General features: G+C 43.9%; 1 protein-coding gene across 1 annotated transcript in view; it reads left to right on the top strand.

Moving 5' to 3' along the window:
* LRP6 (LDL receptor related protein 6) overlaps nucleotides 1-25833 on the top strand; it is a 158468-nt gene extending 132635 nt beyond the window's left edge. Inside the window, exons 20-23 of the mRNA XM_068277320.1 lie at nucleotides 151-381; nucleotides 10550-10686; nucleotides 10768-10865; nucleotides 21723-25833. Coding sequence (XP_068133421.1) covers nucleotides 151-381; nucleotides 10550-10686; nucleotides 10768-10865; nucleotides 21723-22005 — 749 coding nt within the window. The 3' untranslated portion in view covers nucleotides 22006-25833. The remainder of the gene's footprint in view (nucleotides 1-150; nucleotides 382-10549; nucleotides 10687-10767; nucleotides 10866-21722) is intronic.
* Nucleotides 25834-26107: the final 274 nt, after the last annotated feature.

Genomic DNA, 26107 nt, shown 5'->3' on the forward strand with positions numbered 1-26107 from the left:
AGTAAATTTTTAGTCCAGAGGTTCACTTTAAGTTCTTTGTAGGATCACAATTGCTATATACATGTTAATTTACCAGTAGTTGTTGCTTGGTTGGAAGTATTATTACTACTTCATGATCTGATATTAAATCTGACCTTTGTAATTTCCTAGATCCCACAGAGGAGCCACCTCCACCATCAACCAACACCATTGGCTCTATCATCGGGGTCATACTCACCGTTTTTGTGGTGGGAGGAGTTTATTTTGTCTGTCAGCGCGTGCTGTGCCCCCGCATGAAGGGAGACGGAGAGACCATGGCGAATGACTATGTTGTACATGGACCAGCTTCTGTGCCCCAGGGATATGTCCCCCACCCAAGCTCTCTTACTGGATCACTGCCAGGTGAGTAGACGTGGCACTATGGGCCTACATTACACACATCTACTGTCTGACCATTATTGTGTGTGTACAAGTGGCTCCTCAGATCAAGAGGGAAAGGAAATTTCTAGACATTGGAAACACGCAGGTATCTACAGGCAAGCTAAGAGTCTATTCTAAGTGAGCATGAGGTGTTAAAACAATGCTGCAGTCACCACAAGCACCTGGTTATGCCTACATAAAGCTACTGATATATGCTAGGAGAGCTCTCTATTGTTTGTTAATATTAATGTTTAACCACTTCACCACTGAGGGGTTTTACCCCCTGAGCACCAGAGCAATTTTCACCTTTCAGCGCTCCTTCCATTCATTCGTCTATAACTTTATTATTACTTATCACAATGAAATGAACTATATCTTGTTTTTTCTGCCACCAATTAGGCTTTCTTTAGGTGGGACATTATGCCAAAAATTATTTTATTCTAAATGTGTTTTAATGGGAAAATAGGAAAAATGTGGGAAAAAATTAATTATTTTTCAGTTTTCGGCCATTATAGTTTTTAAATAATGCATGCTACTGTAATTAAAACCCATGAAATTTATTTGCCCCTTTGTCCCGGTTATGAAACCATTTAAATTATGTCCCTATCACAATGTTTGGTGCCAATATTTTATTTGGAAATAAAGGTTTATTTTTTCAGTTTTGCGTCCATCCCTAATTACAAGCCCATAGTTTATAAAGTAACAGTGTTGTACCCTCCTGACATAAATATTTAAAAAGTTCAGTCCCTAAGGTAACTATTTATGTATTTTTTTTTAATAGAAAATTTTTTAATTTTTTTTTTTCATTACTACAAAAAAAAAATAAAAAAAAAAAATTGGGGAGTGTGGGAGGTAATGAGTTAATTTTTTGTGTATAACTAATTCATTTGTGTTTGAAAATTTTTTAGGGTGTAGTTTTACTATTTGGCCACAAGATGGCAACAGTAACTTTTTGTCTAATGCGACCTCCAAGCGTCCTTCCGGACACTCGGAGAAAGTATAAGGAGGCTGGACACGTGAGTTTTTTTTCACAATGATCGCGCTGCCCATAGGAGAGCAGCGGATCATTGCGGGGCTTAGATCAACGAACGGGAATGGATTTTCCCGTTCATTGATCTCCGAGCGGGCGGCGGCGTGTTTACTAGCGGCAGACGGCGTGTTTACGAGCGGGAGCGCGGGCAGCGGCGGGAGTGCGCAAAGTAAGGATTTCTCCGTCCCTGGGGGTTAAAGGATGGAAAAAGGGATGGAGAAATTCGTACGGGCGGGGGTAGAGTGGTTAAAGCGGATCTGAGATGGAAAAACTAACTATAACAAGTAACTTGTCTATGAATTTAATCTATAGTTAAGATAGTTTACACAGCATATTTTGCATAAAAAGCCTCAAAAGTTTATTTATTCCTGTGATACAATGAGGGCAGCCATGTTCTGTTTGTCACATTGTCACAGGCTGAGGGCTGGAGATGCTATCAGCTTGCCTGTGTGTAAATGCAGTCCCCTCTCCTCCTCCCCGTTGCCTCTGAAATCAATGGCTAGTAACCTTCCTCCTCCTCCTGCCCAGACTGAGCTCCCATAAGCCCTTGCCAAGACACAAAAGGAGCTGTGGGCGATGCTGTAGTTTATAGGGAATAAACAAAACAAAAAAAAAGTATTTGGCTTGAGGAATGCCCCATAAATTATATGAAAGGAACACAATGAATTATGCAATAAGTAAAAGTTTGTCGGATCCACTTTAATGGTACAAGGTTCCTGGAAGAAAGCGTCTTTAGTCTTGGTAAACAACTTGGTAAAGATTTTGAAACCGCATTGTGTATAGCATTTAGCAGCAAGTTAGTGCTGTACTAAAATCCTTTACTGAGATATTCTAGATTCCATTTCCACCTTCAAGAGAACTTGAACTTAAAGTAACAAGTCAAAATAATCATACACAGGTCATACTCACCTCCTGTGCAGTCTACTCCTCAACCTCTTTCTGCTCTCCTGCATCCTTTTTGTCCACTGTGATCAATGGAATTCTCAGTCCTCCATTTTGAAAATGGCTTAATGGCCTAACAGCTTCCTGGTCAGCACACTGTTAAACTGTAATATCACTGGCTTGAGCCATAGGGAAATGTGGACATTACCTTGCACATTCAGTTGTAACTGACAGCTGCTGATATATAACTGACAGCAAATGGTATATTTCAGTTCTGACAAAATATTGTCAGAACTGCAAGAGATTACTATAGGAAGATAATGGTGAGCTTCTGAGAGGAACTGACGGTGAGGTAAGTATGTAATATTCATTTACAGGTACATCATGTGTTTGTTTTAAATAATTTTACTCGCTTCAGGTTCCCTTTCAGCCAGGCAGCTGGAACAATAAATGTTTGCACTTGTATCTATTATTCTTACCTCTTAGGCCTCTTTCAAATCATTTGAGCGAAGATGGCCGTGCGATCGTAACGCAACGTGTACGATTGCACGCCATCTGCGCTACTATGTGCTTTAGATCCCATTCACTACAGTGAATGGATCTGCGCTGTGATTCCTGAAAATGCACGCAGCAGTGCGATTAGCGCATTGCGCTGTGCATATGATGGGATCGGTAGAAGGGCTTTCCATGCCCTTCTACTGTTCTTGCGTGTCGCACACTATGTGTGCTGCCAAAAATGCGCACGGCAGCGCGTATAGTCAGAACGAGTCCTTAAACTGGCATAAGTATACATATAAATATAGAAGATACTTACCCATGTAGAGGAAAGCCTCTGGCTGGTCCAAAGGCTTCTCGTGCCATCCTTGACCCCACCACCTCTGGCTGGGACACTCTTGTTTGCATATCTGGCACTCTGCCAGTTAAAGTGGACCTGAACTCTTGCATAGGGCAGAAGGAAAACGAGAAATGCACCCTGTATGTATTTAGGGTTTTTAGTCTAATTCCCCCTAATGTGTGTCTAATCACAAGTTGTAATTTGATCTTACCCCTGTTGCCTGACTGCTACGGCAGACAAGCTCATTTGAAAGCACAGGATGTGAATATGTCTGCTTCCAAGCAGGAAGTAGAAACAGTGCAGATTTGTATCAGCTGTAACAAACATGTTTTTCTTTAAAGGGAAGGTTCAGGGAGGGGGGTGAAAAAATAAAAATCAATTTCCACTTACTTGGGGCTTCCTCAAGCCCGTGGCAGGCAGGAGGTGCCCTCGCCGCCGCTCCGCCACCTTCCCTTTAACCACCTTATGACCGCCTAATGCCAATTGGCGGTCGCAAGGTGGCTCCCCCGGGACCGCCTAACGCCTATTGGTGTCAAGTCCTGGGGGAGGAGATCAGCGGGGATCACGCGCGTCAATGCGCACGCATCCCCGCTGAGTGACGGCGATCATTGCTGGCAGACTGTAAAGAAACGGCCATTTCTTTTAGTTATACAGCACTGCGATCTAGTGCAACGCTGTACTGGGGACAGCTCTGTCACTGAGCTGTCCCCGCCAGTGGCAAGGAAACAGATTCCTTCTCATAGGTTGATGCCTATGAGAAAGGATCTCCGTGATTGGCTCTCCGGGGGGAGGGAGGGATGCTGGGAAATTTAAAGATAAATACAGTATTTTAATTAAAAATAAAATTAATTTTAAAAATCAAAATATGGCAGCAGCGATCAGAGCCCACCAACAGAAAGCTCTGTTGGTGGGCAAAAAAGGAACCAAGATTCATTTGTGTGCTAAGTTGTATGGCCCTGCAGAACTGTTAAGCCTTGTTCACATCTAAAATCGAAATTGCGTTTTGGCAATTATTTTTAGCGCTTTCTGGTGCTTATCTGCGTGTTGCAATTTTTATTTTTTTTGTAAAGTACTTTTCTAAGCGCTTTTGCAGAGTGATTTGTTTTTTCACTTCCTGATGCAAGTCAGGAAGTGAACTCTTTGACTTGGAAAAGAATAAATACAATGTATTCATTCAGAAAAGTGCTGGGGAAATCGATATGCAAAGTGCTTTTTCAAGCATTTTGCGATTTCCCTATACCTTCCATTGAGCCAAATCACCCCAGAAATGGTACATGTAGCACTTTGGTGAGCAGATCGGAATCAAACCGCTCAGATGTGAACACTCTCATAGGGAATCATTGCACAATCGCTTTTAGGACGATTTTCAAAATCTTCAGCGCTTAAAAATATCCCAAAAGCGCCTTTAGTATGAACAAACCCTTAAAGCTGCAGAGCTCTGAATTGTAAAAAAATATCCTTGTCGCTAGGGGAGGTGTAAGCCTGTGGTCCTTAAGTGGTTAAAGTGAATGGTTACCGATTAAAAAAAAGAAAAGTCAGATACTCACCTAAGGAGAGGGAAGGCTCGGTCCTAATGAGCTTTCCCTCTCCTCTCCTGGTGCCCGGTGGATCCTCCGTTCAAATCCCCCGCCGCGGGGGACTTCGGAAGTCTTCGGGAGCACTCGAGCTCCCGAAGACAGGCCGCTCCTTACAGCGCACGCGCGAGTGCATCTTAGTGGGCACTCGCGCATGCGCAATATGGAGCGGCCCGTCTTCGGGAGCCCGAGTGCTCCCGAAGACTTTCGAAGCAGCAGTATTTGACCAAACTGGTCGAATACTGCAACAGGGGATCGTGAGCGGGACCGGGCACCGGGAGAGGAGAGGAAAGTCTCATTAGGACCGAGCCTTCCCTCTCCTTAGGTGAGTATCTGACTTATCTTTCTTTTAATCGGTACACATTGGCTTTAAAGTTATGTTGTTGTGTATCTTTTAGAGCAGAAAGGAAGTTCTGAGTTGAGGTCCGCTTTAAAGCCCCTCTCCAAGCGCAGTGTGTCAGTTTTCTGTGGTTTGGGGAGGTATATGTAGAAAAGGTAAGTCTGGGTTCACACTGGAAATTCAGTGCGTCATGATGCTTGCAGTTTGACAACTGAATAACGCCAGTGTACAGCAAAGCATGCGTTTCAATGACTGTATGCTTCACCATATGCAATGCAACACACAGATAACATGTGGTGCTGCTTTCCCACTGGTTTGTTAAGGTCCCTCATTTCTTGCACCTGGAACTGCTAATGCTCACAAAACAGCCATTGACTTCTGTGTAAGTCCCAAGGACAGGAAATGATGGAAAATCTCAGTGAGAACACACAGACCAATTAATAACCAAAAAGGGTTCTACCCTCCTTCCACAATATCCAGTGCCATTTTCACTGAAGTTGGGCTTTAAGAGAAATGAATAATATAATAGTTTGGCGTCTGCAGTGAAGTGTAATAGCAGATTTGGGCGGATTGTCCTTTTCATGCTCATAATCCTCAATTACATCCTTTGGGACAGCATTTGGGAGTGTCAGGTTATCTCTGGTTTACCAGCACAGCTGAATAGCAAATTAGTCAAAACAGTAAAACTTGCTTCTTTAAATGCTTACAGTGCTGATCTCTTGAGCTTCTCTGATCCATTCCACCATATATCTGCATAGGAATATTGCTGCAGTTTACCTCAAATGTTTGTGCTATGCAGCAGTGTCCTGTATGATCACCTCAGAAATAGTTAAGGTTTCCCTCCTACATGAACAGCTTTGCACACAGGGATCTAGTCTGAGCGTTCTCAATGGTAGGAGGGTGGATGTTATGTTTACTCTGTTGTGGCTTTTCTGGCCGCTGGCGTTCCTGTGAGGATGTAGTCAGTATCCTTTTGCAGATTTCAATGAAAGGGCATCTGGCCCTCTCTGAAGCCTATTGTGTGAGATGTGGGCTCATGTTTCATCCCTGCTCTGGGGGACAATGTGGGGAGATCAGAGATGAGCTCTGTTCCCTGAGAACATTCCTTTAACATCTTCTTTGCCAGGGTTTCCTATACAATGATGTATTGGGACACAGCACTGCAGAGGTGCATGCACATGCTAATTCTTCCACCCTTTTCTTAGGCACGGTTCACATTACAGTCCGTTCCCGGATCGGAAGGGAACGGATCGTAATGGATGGGAATGGATCCAGTGGTAACCTATGGATCTGTTCGAACTGACCCATTCTGCACGATCCGCTAAACAGGCCACAAGTTTCCTGCTTCACCAATTTTACAGGACCGATGAGCGCAGCGAAACATAAGCTGCATTGGGGGCAATGAGAAAACGGAACGTTTCTTCTCACAAGTGAAGAAACGGACCATTCCAAATAGAAAAATACACTTTGGGGGTGGAATGGAAGCAGCGGAACAGAGTGGCAACGGATTGAACAGAGTGAAAACTGATTCGATCAACCGGTGATCAGATTTAGTTTCACTTCAACGCAAGTGTGAACCGGACCTAAATGGAAATGCTACTTCTCACTGGTGCAACATGTTTGAAACACTGGCAGCAGGGCTATTCTATATTATGTAATTCTTATGCACCACAGTTGCAAACAATGTTTGTATTTTGGTTCACTGTGTTTACACTAGTGTCTGTAAGCTGCTTACAATAAGCCTTACAACGTGGTCCACTGTGAGGGAAACTTGCAGATTCTTACTGGTGTGAGGAAAATCTCATTACCAGCTGAGCAGCCAATAGACACTGAGGGAGGGAGGAAAAGGAGTGGGGCCTATACCTATGTTGCAGGTCTGCTGAGAATCACGACTGAGGAGATGCTAAAGGGAGAAAGGGGTGGGATATTTACATCTGCTGCAGGTTTGAGGAGAATCACATGACCAGCTAAGCATACACTTGAGAAAAAGTAAACTCTAAAGTGTAACTCCAGCCATAACTTGTTTACTATGGTGCATTTTGCTCTTGTTTCTCTAGTTCAGGGATGTCAAACCGGTTCACTCAAGGGCTGAGGTCCTCACACATTTTTGACACAGCTCAAATTAATTGATTGGTCTGAATCAGGAAAGGTGTGGTCCATCAGGAAGACACATTCCTCTCTGTCAGTCCGTCCTAAACGCTGGCATGGATCTGGACCTCCAGGCCTGGAGTTCGACACCTGGAGTGTTCTAGTTGCTTTAATGCTTTTCCATTCACTCCAAATCTAGTCAGTTGCTAAAGGTGCAGTTTACTTATTTTAGCCTATTCTGATTGTAGAATTGGGTGTTAGGCCTAGTGCACACCAGAGCGTTTCGGCTGCGGTTTGCGATCCGCTTGCGGGTGCGGATCCGCTTGAGTAATGTATTTCAGTGGGCTGGTGCACACCAGAGCGGGAGGCGTTTTGCAGAAACGCATACTCCCGGGCTGCTGCAGATTTTGGATTGCGGAGGCGTTTCTGCCTCAATGTTAAGTATAGGAAAAACGCAAACCGCTCTGAGAGCACTTCAGAGCGGTTTGCCAGGCGTTTTTTGTTACAGTAGCTGTTCAGTAACAGCTTTACTGTAACAATACATGAAATCTACTACACCAAAAACGCTTCACAAAACCGCAAAATGCTAGCTGAAACGCTACAGAAAAAGAAGAGTGTTTCAAAATCTGCTAGCATTTTGCGGATCTGCTAGCGGTTTTTGGTGTGTACCAGGCCTTAAATATAATCACTGCAGCTGCAAAAGCTAAAATTTATTTCGTACCAGAAGCCTATCAGTGACCTATTAGTTCCCTAGCCGTACATGAATTTGACTGCCTGGAAGCTGATTTGACACTCCCAATCTGAAGCATTGTGGAATTACCTGTGTTTAACCACTTCACCCCAAGGTGGTTTTTACCCTAACGGACAAGAGAGATTTTTCACCTTTCAGTGCTCATCCTTTTCATTTGCCAATAGCTTAATCGCTACTAATCACAATGAAATGATCTATATCTTGTTTTTTTCACCACCAATTGGGCTTTTGGGGGTTTATATTTGTTTTCAGTAATTACTTTATTTTCTATGCATTTTAAAGGGAATAACAAAGAAAAAAATAAAAAAATACACTATTTCTCCAATGTCACCCCCTATAGTTTTAAACACTGCTACTGTGCATAAAACACACACATTTTATCTGCCTATTTGTTCTGGTTATCGCAACATTTTAATTGTCCCTAGTACAAAGTATAGTGACAATATAGTATTTTGAAATAAAGGTTTAGTTTTTTTCTTTGGTGTTTTTTCTTCACTATTTTCACGTGCACGTGGATGCACGTGCACGCGTGGGAGCGCGCACGGCGGCAGCAGCACTGTCTGACTTGGACCTGGAGCCATTACGAGGCTCTAGCAGGACGTTTTTATAAGTCAGATTGTCATTAAGTGGTTAATATGCATAATAACAAAGTAAGCAAGCTGAAATGTTAGCAACTTATTTCAGGAGTTTTAAAGCTGAACTATTTTCTAACAAAAGGGAAGGTTCGCTTTAACCAGTTCGGCCTATCTGGACTAGCTTCCTCGTCCAGATAGGCACTGCTGCTGCCCCCGCATGGTGCGCACGATCGGGCGCACTCCCGCGTGCGCTTCCGCCGCTAGCCCCCCCGATCAGTGAATGGGAAAATAATTCCCATTCACCGATCTACCTTCCCCGCAGAAAAACCGACGCTTTCTATTGAGAGAGCGCGGTATTTCTGCCCCCTGGAAACTTCCCTGTGTTTTTAGTTCCTGGATGCGAGATCGTTCGCATCCAGGACTTTTTTGACTGTGGCCATCTTGTGGCCAAATAGTAAACTGCACCTACATACAATTTTCAATAAACAATTATCATCTTTTACATTTAAAATTGGCTGTTTCCCTCCCACACTAAAAATTACCCACATACATTTTTTAAGGAAAAAAAATAAATAAAAAAAAAAACACAAAAACCAAAAACAACATAAATAGTTACCCAAGGGTCTGAACTTTTTAAATATGCATGTCAAGAGAGTATGCTATTATATTATTTTAAATTATAAGCTTATGAGTAGTGATGGATGCAAATTGAAAAAATGCACCTTTATTTGTAAATAAAATATCGGCGCCATAAATTGTGATAGGGACATCATTTAAACGGTGTAATAACCGGGACAGATGGGCAAATAAAATACATGAGTTTTAATTACAGTAACGCATATTAATTTCAAACTATAATGGGCAAAAACGGAGAAAAGATTTTTTTTCATTTCTTTCTTAATCTTCCTGTTAAAATGGATTTAGAAAAAAATAATTCTTAGCAAAATGTACTACCCAAAGAAAGCCTAATTAGTGGCGGAAAAAACAAGATATAGATCAATTCATTGTGATAAGTAGCAATAAAGTTATTGGCGAATGAATGGGAGGTGAACGTTGCTCGGATGCATGAGGATTTTCGGCACTGCGGTGCTGAACCGGTTAAAGGGATACTGTAGGGGGGTCGGGGGAAAATGAGCTGAACATACCTGGGGCTTCTAATGGTCCCCCGCAGACATCCTGTGTTGGCGCAGCCACTCACCGATGCTCCGGCCCCGCCTCCAGTTCACTTCTGGAATTTTTGACTTTAAAGTCTGAAAACCACAGCGCCTGCATGCCCGTGTCCTCGCTCCCGCTGATTTCACCAGGAGTGTACTGCGCAGACACAGACCATACTGAGCCTGCGCCGTGCGCTCTTGATGACATCAGCGGGATCGAGGACACTGCAACGCAGGCGCAGTGGTTTTCAGACTTTAAAGTCTGAAATTCCAGAAGTGAACCGGAGGTGGGGCTGGAGCATTGGGGAGTGGCTGTGTGGGCATAGGATGTCTGTGAGGGACCATTAGAAGCCCCAGGTAACTTCAACTCATTTTCCCCCGACCCCCTACAGTATCCCTTTAAAGGACAACTTGAATTGGAGGAAATATGAGAGCTACGGGTTTTGTTTTGTTTTTTTTTCATTTCCTTTAAAAAAATATACCATTTACCCGACTGCTGTGCTAATCTTTTGGTATCTGTGAGATCTGAGTCATACTTGGTAATAGCTAGTAGTCATTTGTATCCCTGATCTGTATAAGAAAAGTATTAATCACTTCATACCATGTGTTGAAGGGTTCAAACGCTAGTGTGCGCTTCTCATTTGTGTGTTTATTGGAATAGTTTGACTTTTAGAAATGCCTTATTTGCACTAAAAATATACAAATAGGATGTTTATAATCCTCCATTTGCAGGAAGTGGTTAAAGTAGATCCGCACCAAAGCCAGGTCATCAGCATTTCTTCACTAGTCGGTATTGGTTCCTTCTGATTCTGATATCCCTGTCCCTGAATGTTTCCTTTAAACACCCAGCTGCTCCATATCGTTTCTGACAATTCCACTTCTCCTCCTCCATCTTCTGAGCCTTTTAATTCTCTTCCCCAGGCATGTCACGAGGCAAGTCTGTCATCAGCTCGCTGAGCATCATGGGTGGAAGCAGTGGGCCGCCATATGATCGGGCTCATGTGACCGGAGCTTCATCCAGCAGTTCTTCCAGCACTAAAGGCACCTACTTCCCTCCTGTGAGTTTTTTCCACTTTAAGAATTCATGGTTTCTTTTGATACTGAGGTCACAGAACTAACATCTATTGTTTAAATTTTAGATCCTAAACCCGCCTCCTTCGCCTGCCACAGAGCGCTCACATTATACCATGGAGTTTGGGTATTCGTCCAATAGCCCTTCCACGCACAGATCATACAGGTAATGTCCAGGTGGCAGAGCTTTTTCCTCCCCTCTACTCAGTAGACTGACTTTGTGTTACTTGGCCAGACCTTCAGAGAGGCCTATGCAGGACCTCTTGGTTATCTTTGTTATGGTGGAGGTAGAAGTCACTTGACTATAATTCAACTTCCTTCCACCACATGCATTTAATGTGAACCTGTTGCCATGCTCTGTTCTGTACTTGCTGTAATAATCCTGATGCTGGCACTGATGTAGCCTGGTGCCCAACGGCTTACAAGCTGGTTTGGTCATGAGATGTAAATAGATAGCTAAAGCGGTGACTTTTAAGAATTTGGCCCTCAGTTTTTGGATTTGGCACTGGGGGTGAATATATTGGGAGGTGGAAATCGGGGTTAGCAGTGGTTTAGAGTGGCTAGTGTTAGGCCCAGTTTTTACTTGCGTTAAAGGGGAACTTCAGCCTAAACAAACCTACTGTCATTAATTTACATTAGTTATGTTAATTAAAATAGGTAATTTAATCACTTACCCACCCTGTTTTAAAAGAACAGGCAAATGTTTGTGATTTCATGGGGGCAGCCAGCTTTTTGGTTGAAAGTAGGCGACAGGGAGCATGAGACACAGTTCCAACTGTCCTGTGTCCTGATCACCCCACCCAGCTGTGCACGCTAGGCTTCAAATCTCAAATTCAATATTAAAAAAACTAATTTGTGCCAAAACAGCAGGAGAACATCATTAGAAATCCCATCATGCTTTGCACAACATCAGGGGAAAAATGCCCCCCATCAGCAAAGTGAATTTTACTGTATAGAACCGTCTGTTTCTGCTGTCTCACTGCCCCCAATCCGTTTCTGTTCCGCTGGGCTCAGCGGTCCGAAAAAATTGCTGCAGAAGGAAACTTTCGGTCCGTTAAGCAGATCGTGCGGGATGAGTGCATGTGAACGGATCCATAGGTTAACATTGGATCCATTCGCATCCGTTCCCTTCCGATCCGAGAACGGACCATTTTTTAATGTGTTAACCAGGCCTTAGGGTCAGGCTAGGACATTTTGAATAATGTATGCTGTAAATGGATTACAAATATATGGGACTAAGAAATACTTATCAATTTAGAATGAAAATCGAAAATTAGTGAAAATCGACAGGACTTAGTAATAAGATTTTCTAGGATGCTAGAATATTTTGGTAACCATAACTTTCACATTTGTCTTTACATTGTTAAAATGAGAATATGCTTTTGCTACTGTATCATGGGTCCTATTTGACACTGTACTACTAATCTAAAAAAAGTGTTCTGAAACTTAGAAAGAATAAATATAAAAATAGTCAAACGGTTATGGTTGGGCAGAGGTTAGGAAAAGGTTAATGTGGAGGTAGTGTGCAGATAGTCGGGCTGGTTTAGGGTTGGGCACCAGGAATTATTTATTGTCAGAGATTGTGGTTTAGGGTTAAGCAGTGAATGAGAAAAAAAGTGATAATACGCACAAATACTGGGAAGCAGTGATCAGTAGCCAGCTAAAATGTCTTTACTACATAGAGCAATATGTAATTTTAATATTTTATCTGTGCACTTACCCTTTAATGCTTTGAATCAGACCTAGAACGAGTATGCAGATTAAGTGTTGTGGCTCTACTGGCTGCATGCTTTTTCCAAGTGTTTGATGTCAGGTACTACTGACCCTGAGGCAGGAAACATTCTCAGAGCTCATTCACACTATGTGAAATTTGACACACTGCACATAGTGTGCGTTTATGTGCGTTTTAAATGGTAACATAAAAAGTCCATAGACTTTCATTTTATCATTCATACCACAACATTGAGTTGCTGTGAAGTGCATTTCAACTTGTCAGGAGTGATTAAAACTCATCGAAATGCACCCAACTCAAAATCCAAATTTAGTTTTTTATTCATGCATTTTAATGGATTTTAACCCCCTAAGGCCTCTCTTCCACGAACTTCTTGACAGGCAGTGAAATGCCTCTCAAACTCTCACAACTGCTCACTGCTGCCTGGCAACTGCTTGCTGAGCACACAGCTCAGTTCGTGGAAAAGAGGCCTAACTAGTGTGAATGAGCCCTTAGCAGAACCGCGTGTGATTCTGCTAAGGCGTCAGTTCATCAAGCATATTACCACATTCAGTAATGCTGAAAACAGCTGATTTTACAGAGCACTTGGGAAAGTGTCAATTCATCGAGGCTGTTACTGCATGAAAAACTGAAATTACCGAGCAGGGAGGTAAATTACCGACTTGTACGATAAATACCTCAATAAATCTATATGGGGTCAATTCATAAAGGGCTGTGCGAAAAAAATATCTGATCGGGAAAATACAGCATTCAGTATTTTAGACTTTTTTGTGTGCTAATTCATAAAAAATTTCGCAGGTGCGATAGAAGCGTGGTAAATTACTGGAGCCCAACTGTTGGTAACAGCAGAAGAGTAGTTGTCTGTGTTGTTACATGCTATTCACCGTGCAGAGACAGCATTACAATATAAGAGGCTTAGGTGATTTTCACCTCCAGCTCCTACGTATCATTCACACAAGAACTCAAGAGGTTAAACAGCCGGAAGAATTCTGGAGAAGCCTGGTTTGTTCCTACCGCTCTGCTGCTGCCTGGAGGGGACATCTCAGTGCTTCTGCTTGTGAGTCACGGCTCCCAGCACAGTCCCGCATAGACTTCGCACTCCTTTTCGCTTCAAACCAGACTGTATTGTTTCGTGCCTTTAATCCTAATCGTGTTTTCTAATCTTAATGGATTGATATTTACTGACATTTTTAGAGTAATTTACCTCACTGCCCAGTAATTTCAGCTTTTCATGCGGTAACAGCCTTTATGAATTGACATTTTCCTCAGTGCTCGGTAAAGTCAGTTTTTTTTCTGCATTACCAAATGCGGTAATGCTTTATGAATCGACCCCAGTAAAGGGTAATTCATCAAGGTTACAGCATGCGGTAAAACACAGTTCCATTACAGAGAGTTCTTCTCTGTCTGTATCAGTGTGGAATTCACAAAAGCAGAAGCCATTCGAAACAGCCCTTGTCTCCTGCAAGTCCCAATGATGCATTTTGATAGGACCCGCAGGCTTCTCTGGCGGGTCTAACTTTCCTGCCCCCAGCCAGCAGAGAGAGCACAGAACAATTTCATCAGTTTAACCTCTTAGCTTAGGGCCCGTTCAGATCAGAAATGCGGATGGCCATGCGTGCGGACCGCAACGCGTACGAACGCATGGCCATCCGCGTTTGTGTGCGTTGCGGGCTGATCCCATCACTGAAAAGTGAATGGGACAGCCACGCGTTTTAGCAAAATCTGCGTGCAGCATGCGTTCCCGGACCGCACAGGTCCGGAACGCATGCAGTGTGAACATCAGACATTGCACTCTATGCAATGTCTGATGTCGTGCGTTTTGGCCACCTGCACGCGTTTCCAAAACGTGGCTGGAAACGCGTGCAGTGTGAACGGGCCCTTACTGTTTAAAGATGAGGAGGAGCTAGTGGGAAGATCATTTAACCACTTGCTGACCGCCCACTACCTATGGGTGGCGGCAAAGTGGTACGGCCAGGCGTTGGGTCCTGGGACCGCTCGCATAGATGCACGCTCATCCGCTGGCATTAGGCTCCACCCACCCGCAACGTCAACCCGGCGGGTTATTAACCCCCGGTCTGCCGCAATACATGCATATAATACTTTGTAATGTTTACAAAGCGTATTATACAGGCTGCCTCCTGCCCTGGTGGTCCCAGTGATCGAGGGACCACCAGGGCAGGCTGCAGCCCTCCCTGTCTGCACCCAAGCACACTGATCTGCCCCCCCCCCCCCCCCCGATCGCCCACAGCACCCCTCAGACTCCCCCCCCCCCCCCCCCACCCCAACTCCAGACCCCTGTTTGCACCCAATCACCCCCTAATCACCCATCAATCACTCCCTGTCACTGTCAACGCTATTTTTTTGATTAGGTCCTAACATGCCCCCTGGAGGCTCCTGATCATTCCCCCCACACCCTCAGATCCTCCCCAGGCCCCCTCCCCTCCCCTGTGTACTGTATACATCTACACTTCCTTGTAATCACCCACTGATCACCGGTCAATCACCCTGTCACCACCTGTCACTGCCACCCATCAGCTCAGACCCTAACCTGCCCCTTGTGGGCACCTGATCACCCTCAGATTGCCCGCAGACCCACCCTTAGATCACCTCCAAAAGTGCATTGTTTACATCTGCTCTCTCTGCTAATCACCCATCAATCACCCCATCACCACCTGTCACTGCTACCCATCAGATCAGACCCTAATCTGCCCCTTGCGGGCACCCAATCACCCGCCCACACCCTCAGCTAGCCCCCCCAGACCCCCTCTGATCAACGCGTCAGTGCATTGCTTGCATATATTCTCCCCTGTATTCACCTACTGATCACCTATCAATCACCCCGTCACCCCCTGTCACTGCTGCCCATCAGATCAGACCCTATTCTGCCCCTTACGGGCACCCAATCACCCGCCCACACCCTCAGATAGCCCCCCCAGACCCCCTCTGATCAACTCGTCAGTGCATTGCTTGCATAGATTCTCCCCTGTATTCACCTATCAATCACCCCGTCACCCCGTCCCATCAGATCAGACCCTAATCTGCCCCTTGAGGGCACCCAAACACCCGCCCACACCCTTAGCCCCCCAGACCCCCTCTGATCACCTCCCCAGTGCATTATTTACATCTGTTCTCCCCTCTAATCACCCACTGATCACCCATCAATCACCCCCTGTCACTGCTACCCATCATATCCATCGGATCAGACCCTCATCTGCCCCTTGTGGGCACCCAATGACCCGCCCACACCCTCAGCTCGCCCTCAACCCCCCCCCGATCTCCCCCCCTCCCCCAGTGCATTGCTTGCATCTATTCACACCCTGAGACACCCATCAATCGCCTCTTGTCACCCCCTAGCACACCTACCCATCAGATCAGGCCCTAATTTTCCCCGTGTGGGCTCCTGATCACTCGGCCAAACCCTCAGATCCCCCTCAGACCCCCTTCTGATCACCTCCCCAGTGCATTGATTGCATCTATTCTCCCCTCTAATCACCTACTGAGACACCCATAAATCACCTCCTGTCACCCCCTAGCACTCCTATCCATCAGATCAGGCCCTAATCTGCCCCCCGGTGGGCTTCTGATCACCCTGACAAACACTCACCTGCCCCACCGCAGTGACAGAATTTTTTTCCCCTGATCCCTGCCGGTACGACTTAAAGAGACTCTGAAGCGAGAATAAATCTCGCTTCAGAGCTCATAAATAGCAGGGGCACGTGTGCCCCTGCTAAAACGCCGCTATCCCGCGGCTAAACGGGGGTCCCTTCACCCCCAACCCACCCCCCGCAAAAGTGTGTCGTAGAAAGGTCGCAGAATTTCCCTTCCTGGAGGCAGGGCTAACTGCTGCAGCCCTGCCTCCAGTCGCGTCTGTCAGCGGCGCATCGCCGCCTCTCCCCCGCCCCTCTCAGTGAAGGAAGACTGAGAGGGGCGGGGGAGAGGCGGAGATACGCGCTGACAGACGCGCGTGGGGCAGGGCTGCGGCGGTTAGCCCTGCCCCAACCAGGAAGCGCTCCCCGGGTGTATCGAGGGGGATTTGGGGGTGAAGGGACCCCCGTTAAGCCGCGCTATAGCGGCGTTTTAGCAGGGGCACACGTGCCCCTGCTATTTATGAGGTCTGAAGCGAGATTTATTCTCGCTTCAGACTCTCTTTAATTGTGGCTGAGACCAACCGGTATGCCCCACAATACGCAAATGCCAATCCAAGAAGCTACTATGCCCAGCCTTTTCAGTGGAAGCCACTGCAAGTTTTCGAACGTAATATTTTTTGGGGCCTTCTCCTTAACATGGGTCTAGTCAAAAAGAATGTATTGCGGTCTTATTGGTCTACGTACCCAATACATCACATGCCCATGTTCTCTGCTGCCATGTCCAGGTCACGATTTGAGAACATCCTGCGCTTCCTGCACTTCAGTGCCAATACAACCTGTCATCTGAGAGGCCACCCTGCTTATGACCGATTCCACAAAATTCGGCCCCTCATAGACCACCTGTTATCAGAATTTGCAGATGCTTATACCCCTGAACAGTCATTTTGGGGCATTTGGTTTCCAGTCCACTCCTCACGGTTTTGGGCCCCTAAAATGCCAGGACAGTATAGGAACCCCACAAGTGACCCCATTTTAGAAAGACGACACCCTAAGGTATTCCGTTAGGTGTATGGTGAGTTCATAGAAGATCTTATTTTTTTGTCAAAAGTTAGCGGAAATTGATTTTTATTGTTTTTTTTTCACAAAGTGTAATTTTCCACTAACTTGTGACAAAAAAATAAAATCTTCTATGAACTCACCATACACCTAACGGAATACCTTGGGGTTTCTTCTTTCTAAAATGGGGTCACTTGTGGGGTTCCTATACTGCCCTGGCATTTTAGGGGCCCTAAACCGTGAGTAGTCTAGAAACCAAATGCCTCAAAATGACCTGTGAATAGGACGTTGGGCCCCTTAGCGCACCTAGGGTGCAAAAAAGTGTCACATGTGGTATCGCCGTACTCAGGAGAAGTAGTATGTGTTTTGGGGTGTATTTTTACACATACCCATGCTGGTTGGGCGAAATATCTCTGTAAATGGACAATTGTGTGTAAAAAATCTAGACTACTCACAGTTTAGGGCCCCTAAAATGCCAGGGCATTATAGGAACCCCACAAGTGACCCCATTTTAGAAAGAAGACACCCCAAGGTATTCCATTAGGTGTATAGAGAATTCATAGATTTTATTTTGTCACAAGTTAGTGGAAAATGACACATTGTGATAAAAACAATAAAAATCAATTTCCCCTAACTTGTGACAAAAAATAAAATCTTCTATGAACTCACCATACACCTAACGGAATACCTTGGGGTGTCTTCTTTCAAAAATGGGGTCACTTGTGGTGTTCCTATACTGCCCTGGCATTTTAGGGGCCCTAAACCGTGAGTAGTCTAGATACCAAATGCCTCAAAATTACCTGTGAAATACTAAAGTCATTTACGGAGAGCTTTCTCCCACCCAGCATGGGTATGTGTAAAAATACACCCCAAAACCCATTATACTACTTCTCCTGAGTACGGCGATACCACATGTGTGACACTGTTTTGCAGCCTAGGTGCGCTAAGGGGCCCAAAGTCCTATGAGCACCTTTAGGCTTTACAGGGGTGCTTACAATTTAGCACCCCCCAAAATGCCAGGACAGTAAACACACCCCACAAATGACCCCATTTTGGAAAGTAGACAACCCAAAGTATTCAGAGAGGGGCATGGTGAGTCCGTGGCAGATTTCATTTGTTAGAAATGGAAACTTTTTTTAATTTTTTTTTTTTTTTGTCACAAAGTGTCATTTTCCACTAACTTGTGACAAAAAATAAAATCTTCTATGAACTCACCATGCCTTAGTAGTGAATACTTTGGGATGTCTTCTTTCCAAAATGGGGTCATTTGGCGGGAATTTATACTATCCTGGAATTTTAGCACCTCATGAAACATGACAGGTGCTCAGAAAAGTCAGAGATGCTTCAAAATGGGAAAATTCACTTTTTGCACTGTAGTTTGTAAACTTTATAACTTTTACCCAAACCAATACATTTACACTTATTGGATTTTTTTTTTATCAAAGCCATGTAGCACAATAAATTTGGACAAAAATGTATATAAAAATCTTACTTTATTTGAAAAATGTCAGCACAGAAAGTCATTTTTTTTACAAAATTCATGTTTTTTTTTTTTTATGAATATAATAACTAAAAATCACAGCAGCAATCAAATAGCACCAAAAGAAAGCTGTATTAGTGACAAGAAAAGGAGGTAAAATTCATTTAGGTGGTAGGTTGTATGACCGAGCAATAAACCGTGAAAGCTGCAGTGGTCTGAATGGGAAAAAGTGTCTGGTCCTTAAAGAGGAGCTGTTAGGTATAGGGTCTCAGAGAAAAAAAACACACATATCAGTAGCTAAATATTGGCTGTACTTGCATTACATATGCATTTCTCTGTCCACGTTTGGATTTCACAGAATTTTTATATAGGATTTGCAGAGAATGATGCTCCTGACAGCTCATGGCAGGTTCCATGTTTGTCTGTCTTTTATGAAACCAATTGTGATGTCATATCCTCCCTGCTTCCTGATGGTTCCACTCACAAAAAAAGATCTTAATGGACAACACTACTGTGCAGTGAATATTAATTAGCCATGTGGCTAGGAACAATAGCGGACTCATGCAGTATACTCTAACGGAACATATGCCCTGTGATTTTTCAGGCTGCTGTTACAAGCTGCTGTAACATGAGCCTGTAACGTCTCACTGAGAAAGCAGCCTTAGGGCGTGATAGGGAAATGAAGGGGGATGACCCAAGGTACTGCAGTGGGGAGAAGAGGCAGCCCCAGAATGCTTTGCAGTATCTGTTATTCGGCCTGCGTCCTCAGGAGCTTGGGAATAAAGAGCCTTGCTGTTCAGCACACATCATAGTAAGAGAGATTTTTAACTTCAGTATTGCCTTTTTGGCTTCCTTCTAAACTGTTTAACACTGGAGAATAGAGGTTTAAATTAGCTTTTGCAGCCTGACAGTTACTCTTTAAGGGGTTTTATGACTGCAGTCCTTCAGTGGTTAAGCAGGGCATGTGTAAAGTCTTGATCAAAAAAAGATAGACTGGCACTGCAGTCATGGGACAAAACACAGAGGTGACAGTTAGATCAAGAGGGATCAGGGTATTAACCTTCTGTGTGCTCAGGATGATGAAATGAACATCAAATGTATATATAGCAGAAAGATTGAACCATCCGGCACTACATATAGAGGTTAAACATACTTGTCATTTATTGTATCCATATTGTATCCATATACCTGTTCATGCAGACAGATCCATCAATTTTGTGCATACGACATACCCTTACTGTTCTCAGCTGTGGGGCGGTCCGCCTGACAGCTGTTTCGCTCAAAGATGAGCTTCTTCTGAGGCTCCGTGTGCACGGAGCCTCAGAAGAAGCTCAGAACTGCTGCTCCCACACTGCCCCACAGCTAAGAAGTGCAGTGTGGGAGCAGCGGTTCTGAGCTTCTTCTGAGGCTCCGTGCGCACGGAGCCTCAGAAGAAGCTCATCTTTGAGCGAAACAGCTGTCAGGCGGACCGCCCCACAGCTAAGAACAGTAAGGGTATGTCATTGTATGCACAAAATTGATGGATCTGTCTTCATGAACAGGTATATGGATACAATATGGATACAATAAATGACAAGCATGTTTAACCTCTATATGTAGTGCCGGATGGTTCAATCTTTCTGCTATATATACATGTGTAAAGTCTCCTCGAAGTTCATCTAATCTGTGGTAATTAAATACAATTTTAAGAAAGACTAATGGACAGATTCAAAGTGAGCAGAGGCAGTATAACAAACAGTATAACAAAACATGTACATCTAAAGGGATGTTGGAATGCCTTTTACTCTTGTAATGCTGTCACTGCATGGAGAACTGCATGTAACACAGACAACTCACACTCTTCTGCTGTTACAGACAATGGGCTTCAGTAAATTACTGAACTTCTACCGCACCTGTTAAAATATAGATGAATTAGCACACAAGTCTAAAATACGGATTGCGGAATTTTGCCGACTTGTTTTTGTTTATCGAACAGCCTTTGATGAATTGACGCCCTAAATGTGTTCCCTGCCTGATGCTAAAAGACCAGAATTGACAGCCAGGTGTTTGTTTTTTTTCAAAAGTGATCGCATATTGCTTTCGGTTCTCTTTAACCACTTTACCCCCCGCGGTACGAATTTCTCCGTCCCTTCTCCCCCCCCCTAAAAAAATCAAGGGACGGAGGAATCCGCACCTCCTGCACTACCGCCGCTGTCCGCGCTCCCGCCGTTCGTGCACGCCGCCTGCTCGCCCGGAGATCAATCAACGGGGAAATCCATTCCCGTTCGTTGATCTAAGCCCCCGCAATGATCTGCTGCTTCTATGAGAAACAGCGCGATCATTGTGATTTTCCCAGCCTCGTAGTGCTTCCTGTAAGCGTCCTTCCGGACGCTTACAGGTCGCATGAACACAAACTCACTGTGGCCATCTTGTGGCCAAATAGTAAAACTACACCCTAAAGCATTTTACATATACAAATACATTCGTTTTACACAATAAATTAACTCATTACCTCCCACACTCCCCAAATATTTTTTTTTTGTAATTTAAAAAAAAAAAAATACAATAAAAAAAACCATAAATAGTTACCTTAGGGACTGAACTTTTTTTAAATATTTATGTCAAGAGGGTATAACACTGTTACTTTATAAACTACGGGCTTGTAATTAGGGATGGATGCAAAATTGAAAAAAATGCACCTTTCTTTCCAAATAAAATATTGGCGCCAAACATTGTGATAGGGACATAATTTTAACGGTTTTATAACCGGGACAAATAGGCAAATACATTTCATGGGTTTTAATTACAGTAGCATGCATTATTTAAAAACTATAATGGCCGAAAACTGAAAAATTATTTTTTTTCCCACATTTTTTTCCTATTTTCCCATTAAAACACATTTAGAATAAAATAATTCTTGGCATAATGTCCCATCTAAAGAAAGCCTAATTGGTGGTGAAAAAAAAACAAGATATAGTTCATTTCATTGCGATAAGTAATAATAAAGTTATAGACGAATGAATGGAAGGAGCGCTGAAAGGTGAAAATTGCTTTGGTGTTCAAGGGGTAAAACCCCTCAGTGGTGAAGTGGTTAATATTGCAACATTGTATTTGTATATTGTATTTGGCATTGTGCTTATTGAGGCACTATCAATTTATTTAGTCAGCTTTTTTCCCTTTTCTCTGTAGTTACAGGCCATACAGCTACCGGCACTTTGCACCTCCTACCACGCCATGCAGTACTGATGTGTGCGACAGCGACTACACACCCAGCCATCGTCTTACCTCAGCAACAGCCAAAGGCTACACCAGTGATCTCAACTATGACTCTGAGCCGGTTCCACCACCGCCAACTCCACGCAGCCAATACTTGTCTGCTGAAGAGAGCTGCCCGCCCTCGCCTTACACAGAACGCAGTTACTCCCATCATTTATACCCACCACCCCCCTCTCCTTGCACAGACTCTTCGTGAGAGCCCTGACCTATCCTAGTCTGTATATACTGAAACCCTGTGGAGAGGGGTCTGCTGAGACCTCCATGTACAGTTTAATTTTAAGAGCCACCCTTCTTCCAAGGCAAGCTGGGTGTTCAGCCATTGGATGAACTTGTACATAGATTTAAGAAAAAAAAGATATTTATATATTTTCTTAGCTCATTCCATTTCTGTGCCAAAATCCTGCACACAGCTTATTCCCCCACTTTTCACAGTTTTTTGTATAAAGGATTAATGCTCAGTCAGTATATTGTACAAATATATATATATATATAAATATCTATTTTTGGAAACTGAACACACACAATGCCTTAAACAGACGCCGAGGAAGCAAAGAAGTTTTAAAGCCAAATAAGACAAGTGACTGAAAGTAACAAGGAGACCCCAGTCTGAGCACGTGGCAGTAATGTTCCTGTACCTGGAGCAGCAGGCGTTGGCACCTCCAGGGTTAATGAGATGGGATTCTTAGGCATCCTTTTAGTGTCTAGACATTTCCAGCATACAGAAAGATAAAGGAGCTGTGAACACCCTTTATTATCCGTATGGAATTTTCATAGCAGGTGTGGCAGATCCTTCAACTGAGATTTTTTTTTTTCTGTTGTTCTTCGGTGGACACAGCAGGCCTCTGGAGGGTACGCCTTACGTTCTAAGAGGTTGGACAGTAAGGAAAGTGGCCTCTGGTTTTTTTATTGGCCGTTTGTGATGACTACAATTCCCTTCCCTGTGGGAGCCATTGTCAAGAGGTCTGCAGTGATCTCAAATAGGCTTATACAATCAAGTTCAGCTCCAGGCAAAGGTTGATCAAAATCCAGGCACAATATTAAAATGATGGAAAAAAAGTAAAATACCCTTAAAATATTTTCTTTAGAAGAAAAACTGTAAAATACCATTTATTGGCATTGCTGAAACGCATGACCTTTGAAACTTTATGGCGTTAGCTGACTTTGCAAACTTCTTGTACATGGGGTGAGTAAAGGTTTTTTTTTTTACTCCAGGCACAGGTGTTTTCCTAGTGATCTGATGTTGCAAAGTTTGCAATTTCTATAAAAAAAAAAAGAAATTGGGCAGGAGTTCAGACAAGTTCCACTTCCTGCACCACAGGCTGTCCTTGCCTTTCACTACATTATTCATAGTGGTGCTGTGTGTTAGGTGTGTGTGACCTGCCCCTTATAGTCTTAACATGCAATCCAAGCCACAGTCATTCCAACAGAGCCGGAAAATAACTTTAACAACCCAGCATCTTCTGGTCATGACCTCTTCATGAACAAAGCTGCAGGCTTGTTTATGGTGGGATTCAAACACTACTGCAGCCAAATAGATGAACATGGCTGCCACGCAACTGGTGTTTAAAAGAAAATGTCAGCCTCTATATACTACTTGCCGGATCTTCCCTTTAAAGGACACACAAGGTGACATGATGAGATAGCCTAGTTATGTGTGTGATTGGCACTGTACATACACGTCTGTGTTCATTTTTTACTTTATCTGCCTGAAAGAGTAAAAAAAAAAATCAGGTATGCAAGTGACAGTTTCTGTCCGGGTCGGGACCGAAGCGGACTATAGTGTAACACTCACTGATTAGGAATTCCAGCCACAAAATATGTATGCAACACATTCCTGGCAGAAAATGACAATAGCTCATAGATTTTAACTCTGGCATACTTCAATTAATGTGTCATTGAGAAGAGGCCATGAAACAGTAAACACTTAAAAATTAGATTGACGTATAAAATAAAACCGTGGGATAGCTAAAAAAGTCATTTTTAGGAGGAGGATAGATACAATTGTTTCTCATCATTTTTTTTCACCTCGGATGTCCTTTAAGATCCTTACACACACTAGACTATACTTGGGCGAGACTGCTGCTAAAAGCCTCTGTCAAGATCTGGCATGTCCAGATTATCTCGCCTGAACTCTGCTCTATTGCATTGTTACCCCCTGTGCCCCTCTTCCTCTATTGCGACAGAATGCATCACTATCCTGCAGGCTAGCGATGTGTCTGTACAGCCTCAACCACAAAATGTTAGTGAGATTCTCAATCACTGTCGGGCAACATTAATCTCAAGTATGAGGCATAAAGAGATACAATAAAATCTAGTTTTTTTACCTTTTGTTCTTCAGCCTTCTTCAGCAATAAATTTCAAAGCTGAATCACCGCATCCATGCGGTAGAACAAGTTATTTATCGCCCTGAAATTGACCTGAAGAGTTCCAGGGCTTGCATTATTCTTTTTCCTGTTTGAGGCAGAGCTGTACTCAGTAGCTCTGCCTCTACTCCAGTCAATCTCCGCCTTGTCCCGTCAGTCTTCTTTTACTGCGAGGGGCGGGGAGAGGCGGAGATTGACTGTATAAGAGGTAGAGCTACTGGGCAAAGCTCTACCTCTACCAGGCAGCAAAATCTAAGACGTGCAAAGTTGTGGAACTTTGCAGGTCAATTGCAGGGCTATAAATAACTCGTTCTGCCGCGGGGGTGCAGCGGCGATTCAACTTAGAATGTATTGCTGAAGAACAAAATAAGGTAAAAAAAACCCCGAAACTTCAGTGTCTCTAAGTTCATACTTCGGTTTCATGCATGTAGTGATGCGTTATCTTGACAGCTAGAGCTTATTTCCATATAGCGCGCTTTCATGTGCGCTTATGGAAACGCGATCGCAAGGACAGCAGACAGCGCATAGACTTCACTGTCTGCCGTTTCCATGCATGGGTGGTGATTCAGCGCCAAATTGCCACACGTGGTGTGCTGCATTTGGGGGGGGGGGGGGGGTGTGCTTCAGCCTGCGATCCCATTCAGTAATGAATCAGATTGCAAGCCCACCCCCTGCAAACCTCCCCCCTTAAGCCCCTCCCTCGCCGGCCGGGAGTGATGCGCAATGCAGCTTTAATGGAAACGAGCCCTTAAATGCCCCCAAATAATTCTTGGGTCTGATATCTGCAGACAGGCAAGCAGAGAAATAGTGTTTCATTGGCCATTTTCACTGCCTTCCCCCAGTTCATCAAGTCAAAAAAAGAAGTGACCATCAATGCCAAAAAGGTTTATTCAAATGCTTTGTTTTTTGGGGGGTTGTTTTTACTGTACTGTGCCTGAATTTTGTTTTTAGCAATTGCCTGCTTGCTTTTTTTATATTGTTTTTAAGATCTCTATTCATGGCTTTTAAGTGATTTTTCTGCAAGGTTGCAGAATGCCAGAGTTCACTACAATGATTTGTCAAGGATTACACTTCCAAGCTGTGTGCAGTTACTTGTGCATCCTACTAACATGAAGTGCCAGCACTCTTATCATGGGTACTGAAATGTGTGCTTTTTGTATACAGATCCAGCCAGCTAGTACCCTCATCTTAGAGGGGGAGGCTTGGGCCTGCTGAGAATACCTATTCAGCATGAGTGAGAATCTTAGTGTACCTGAGAGGGTTTAAACAGAATGATTTATACCTTTCTGGGGCTTCCTCCAGCCCTGTGCAGGCTGTGGGCTCCCTGACGGAAGTGTGCGGTGGAACAATTTACTAGAGCTAAACACGGGACATGGGGGAGGGCACCCGCGTGCTTGGGCATGTAGGTAGCCCCAGGAGTAAGTATAAATGATTTTATTTAAAACCCTCTTAGGTTTCCTTAAAGCAAATCCATCAGGGTTTACAGTATTTATGAACTGACACTGTCTTGTGTAGGTGCAGGTAGGTGCCTGTGTGTACCTTTACAGCAGATACTTTTGTGTACGATGGAAGATCCCCAGTTTGGATTTCCCCTTGAACAGTCATACAGTGGTTTGCAAAAGTATTCGGCCCCCTTGAAGTTTTCCACATTTTGTCACATTACTGCCACAAACCTGAATCAATTTTATTGGAATTCCACGTGAAAGACCAATACAAAGTGGTGTACACGTGAGAAGTGGAGCGAAAATCATACACGATTCCAAACAGTTTTTGTTTTTTTTAAATAACTGCAAAGTGGGGTGTGCGTAATTATTCAGCCCCCTGAGGTAATACTTTGTAGAACCACCTTTTGCTGCAATTACAGCTGCCAGTCTTTTAGGGCATGTCTCTACCAGCTTTGCACATCTAGAGACTGAAAACCTTGCCCATTCTTCT

The sequence above is a fragment of the Hyperolius riggenbachi genome, chromosome 3, assembly GCF_040937935.1.
Source record: "Hyperolius riggenbachi isolate aHypRig1 chromosome 3, aHypRig1.pri, whole genome shotgun sequence".
Taxonomy (NCBI): Eukaryota; Metazoa; Chordata; class Amphibia; order Anura; family Hyperoliidae; genus Hyperolius; species Hyperolius riggenbachi.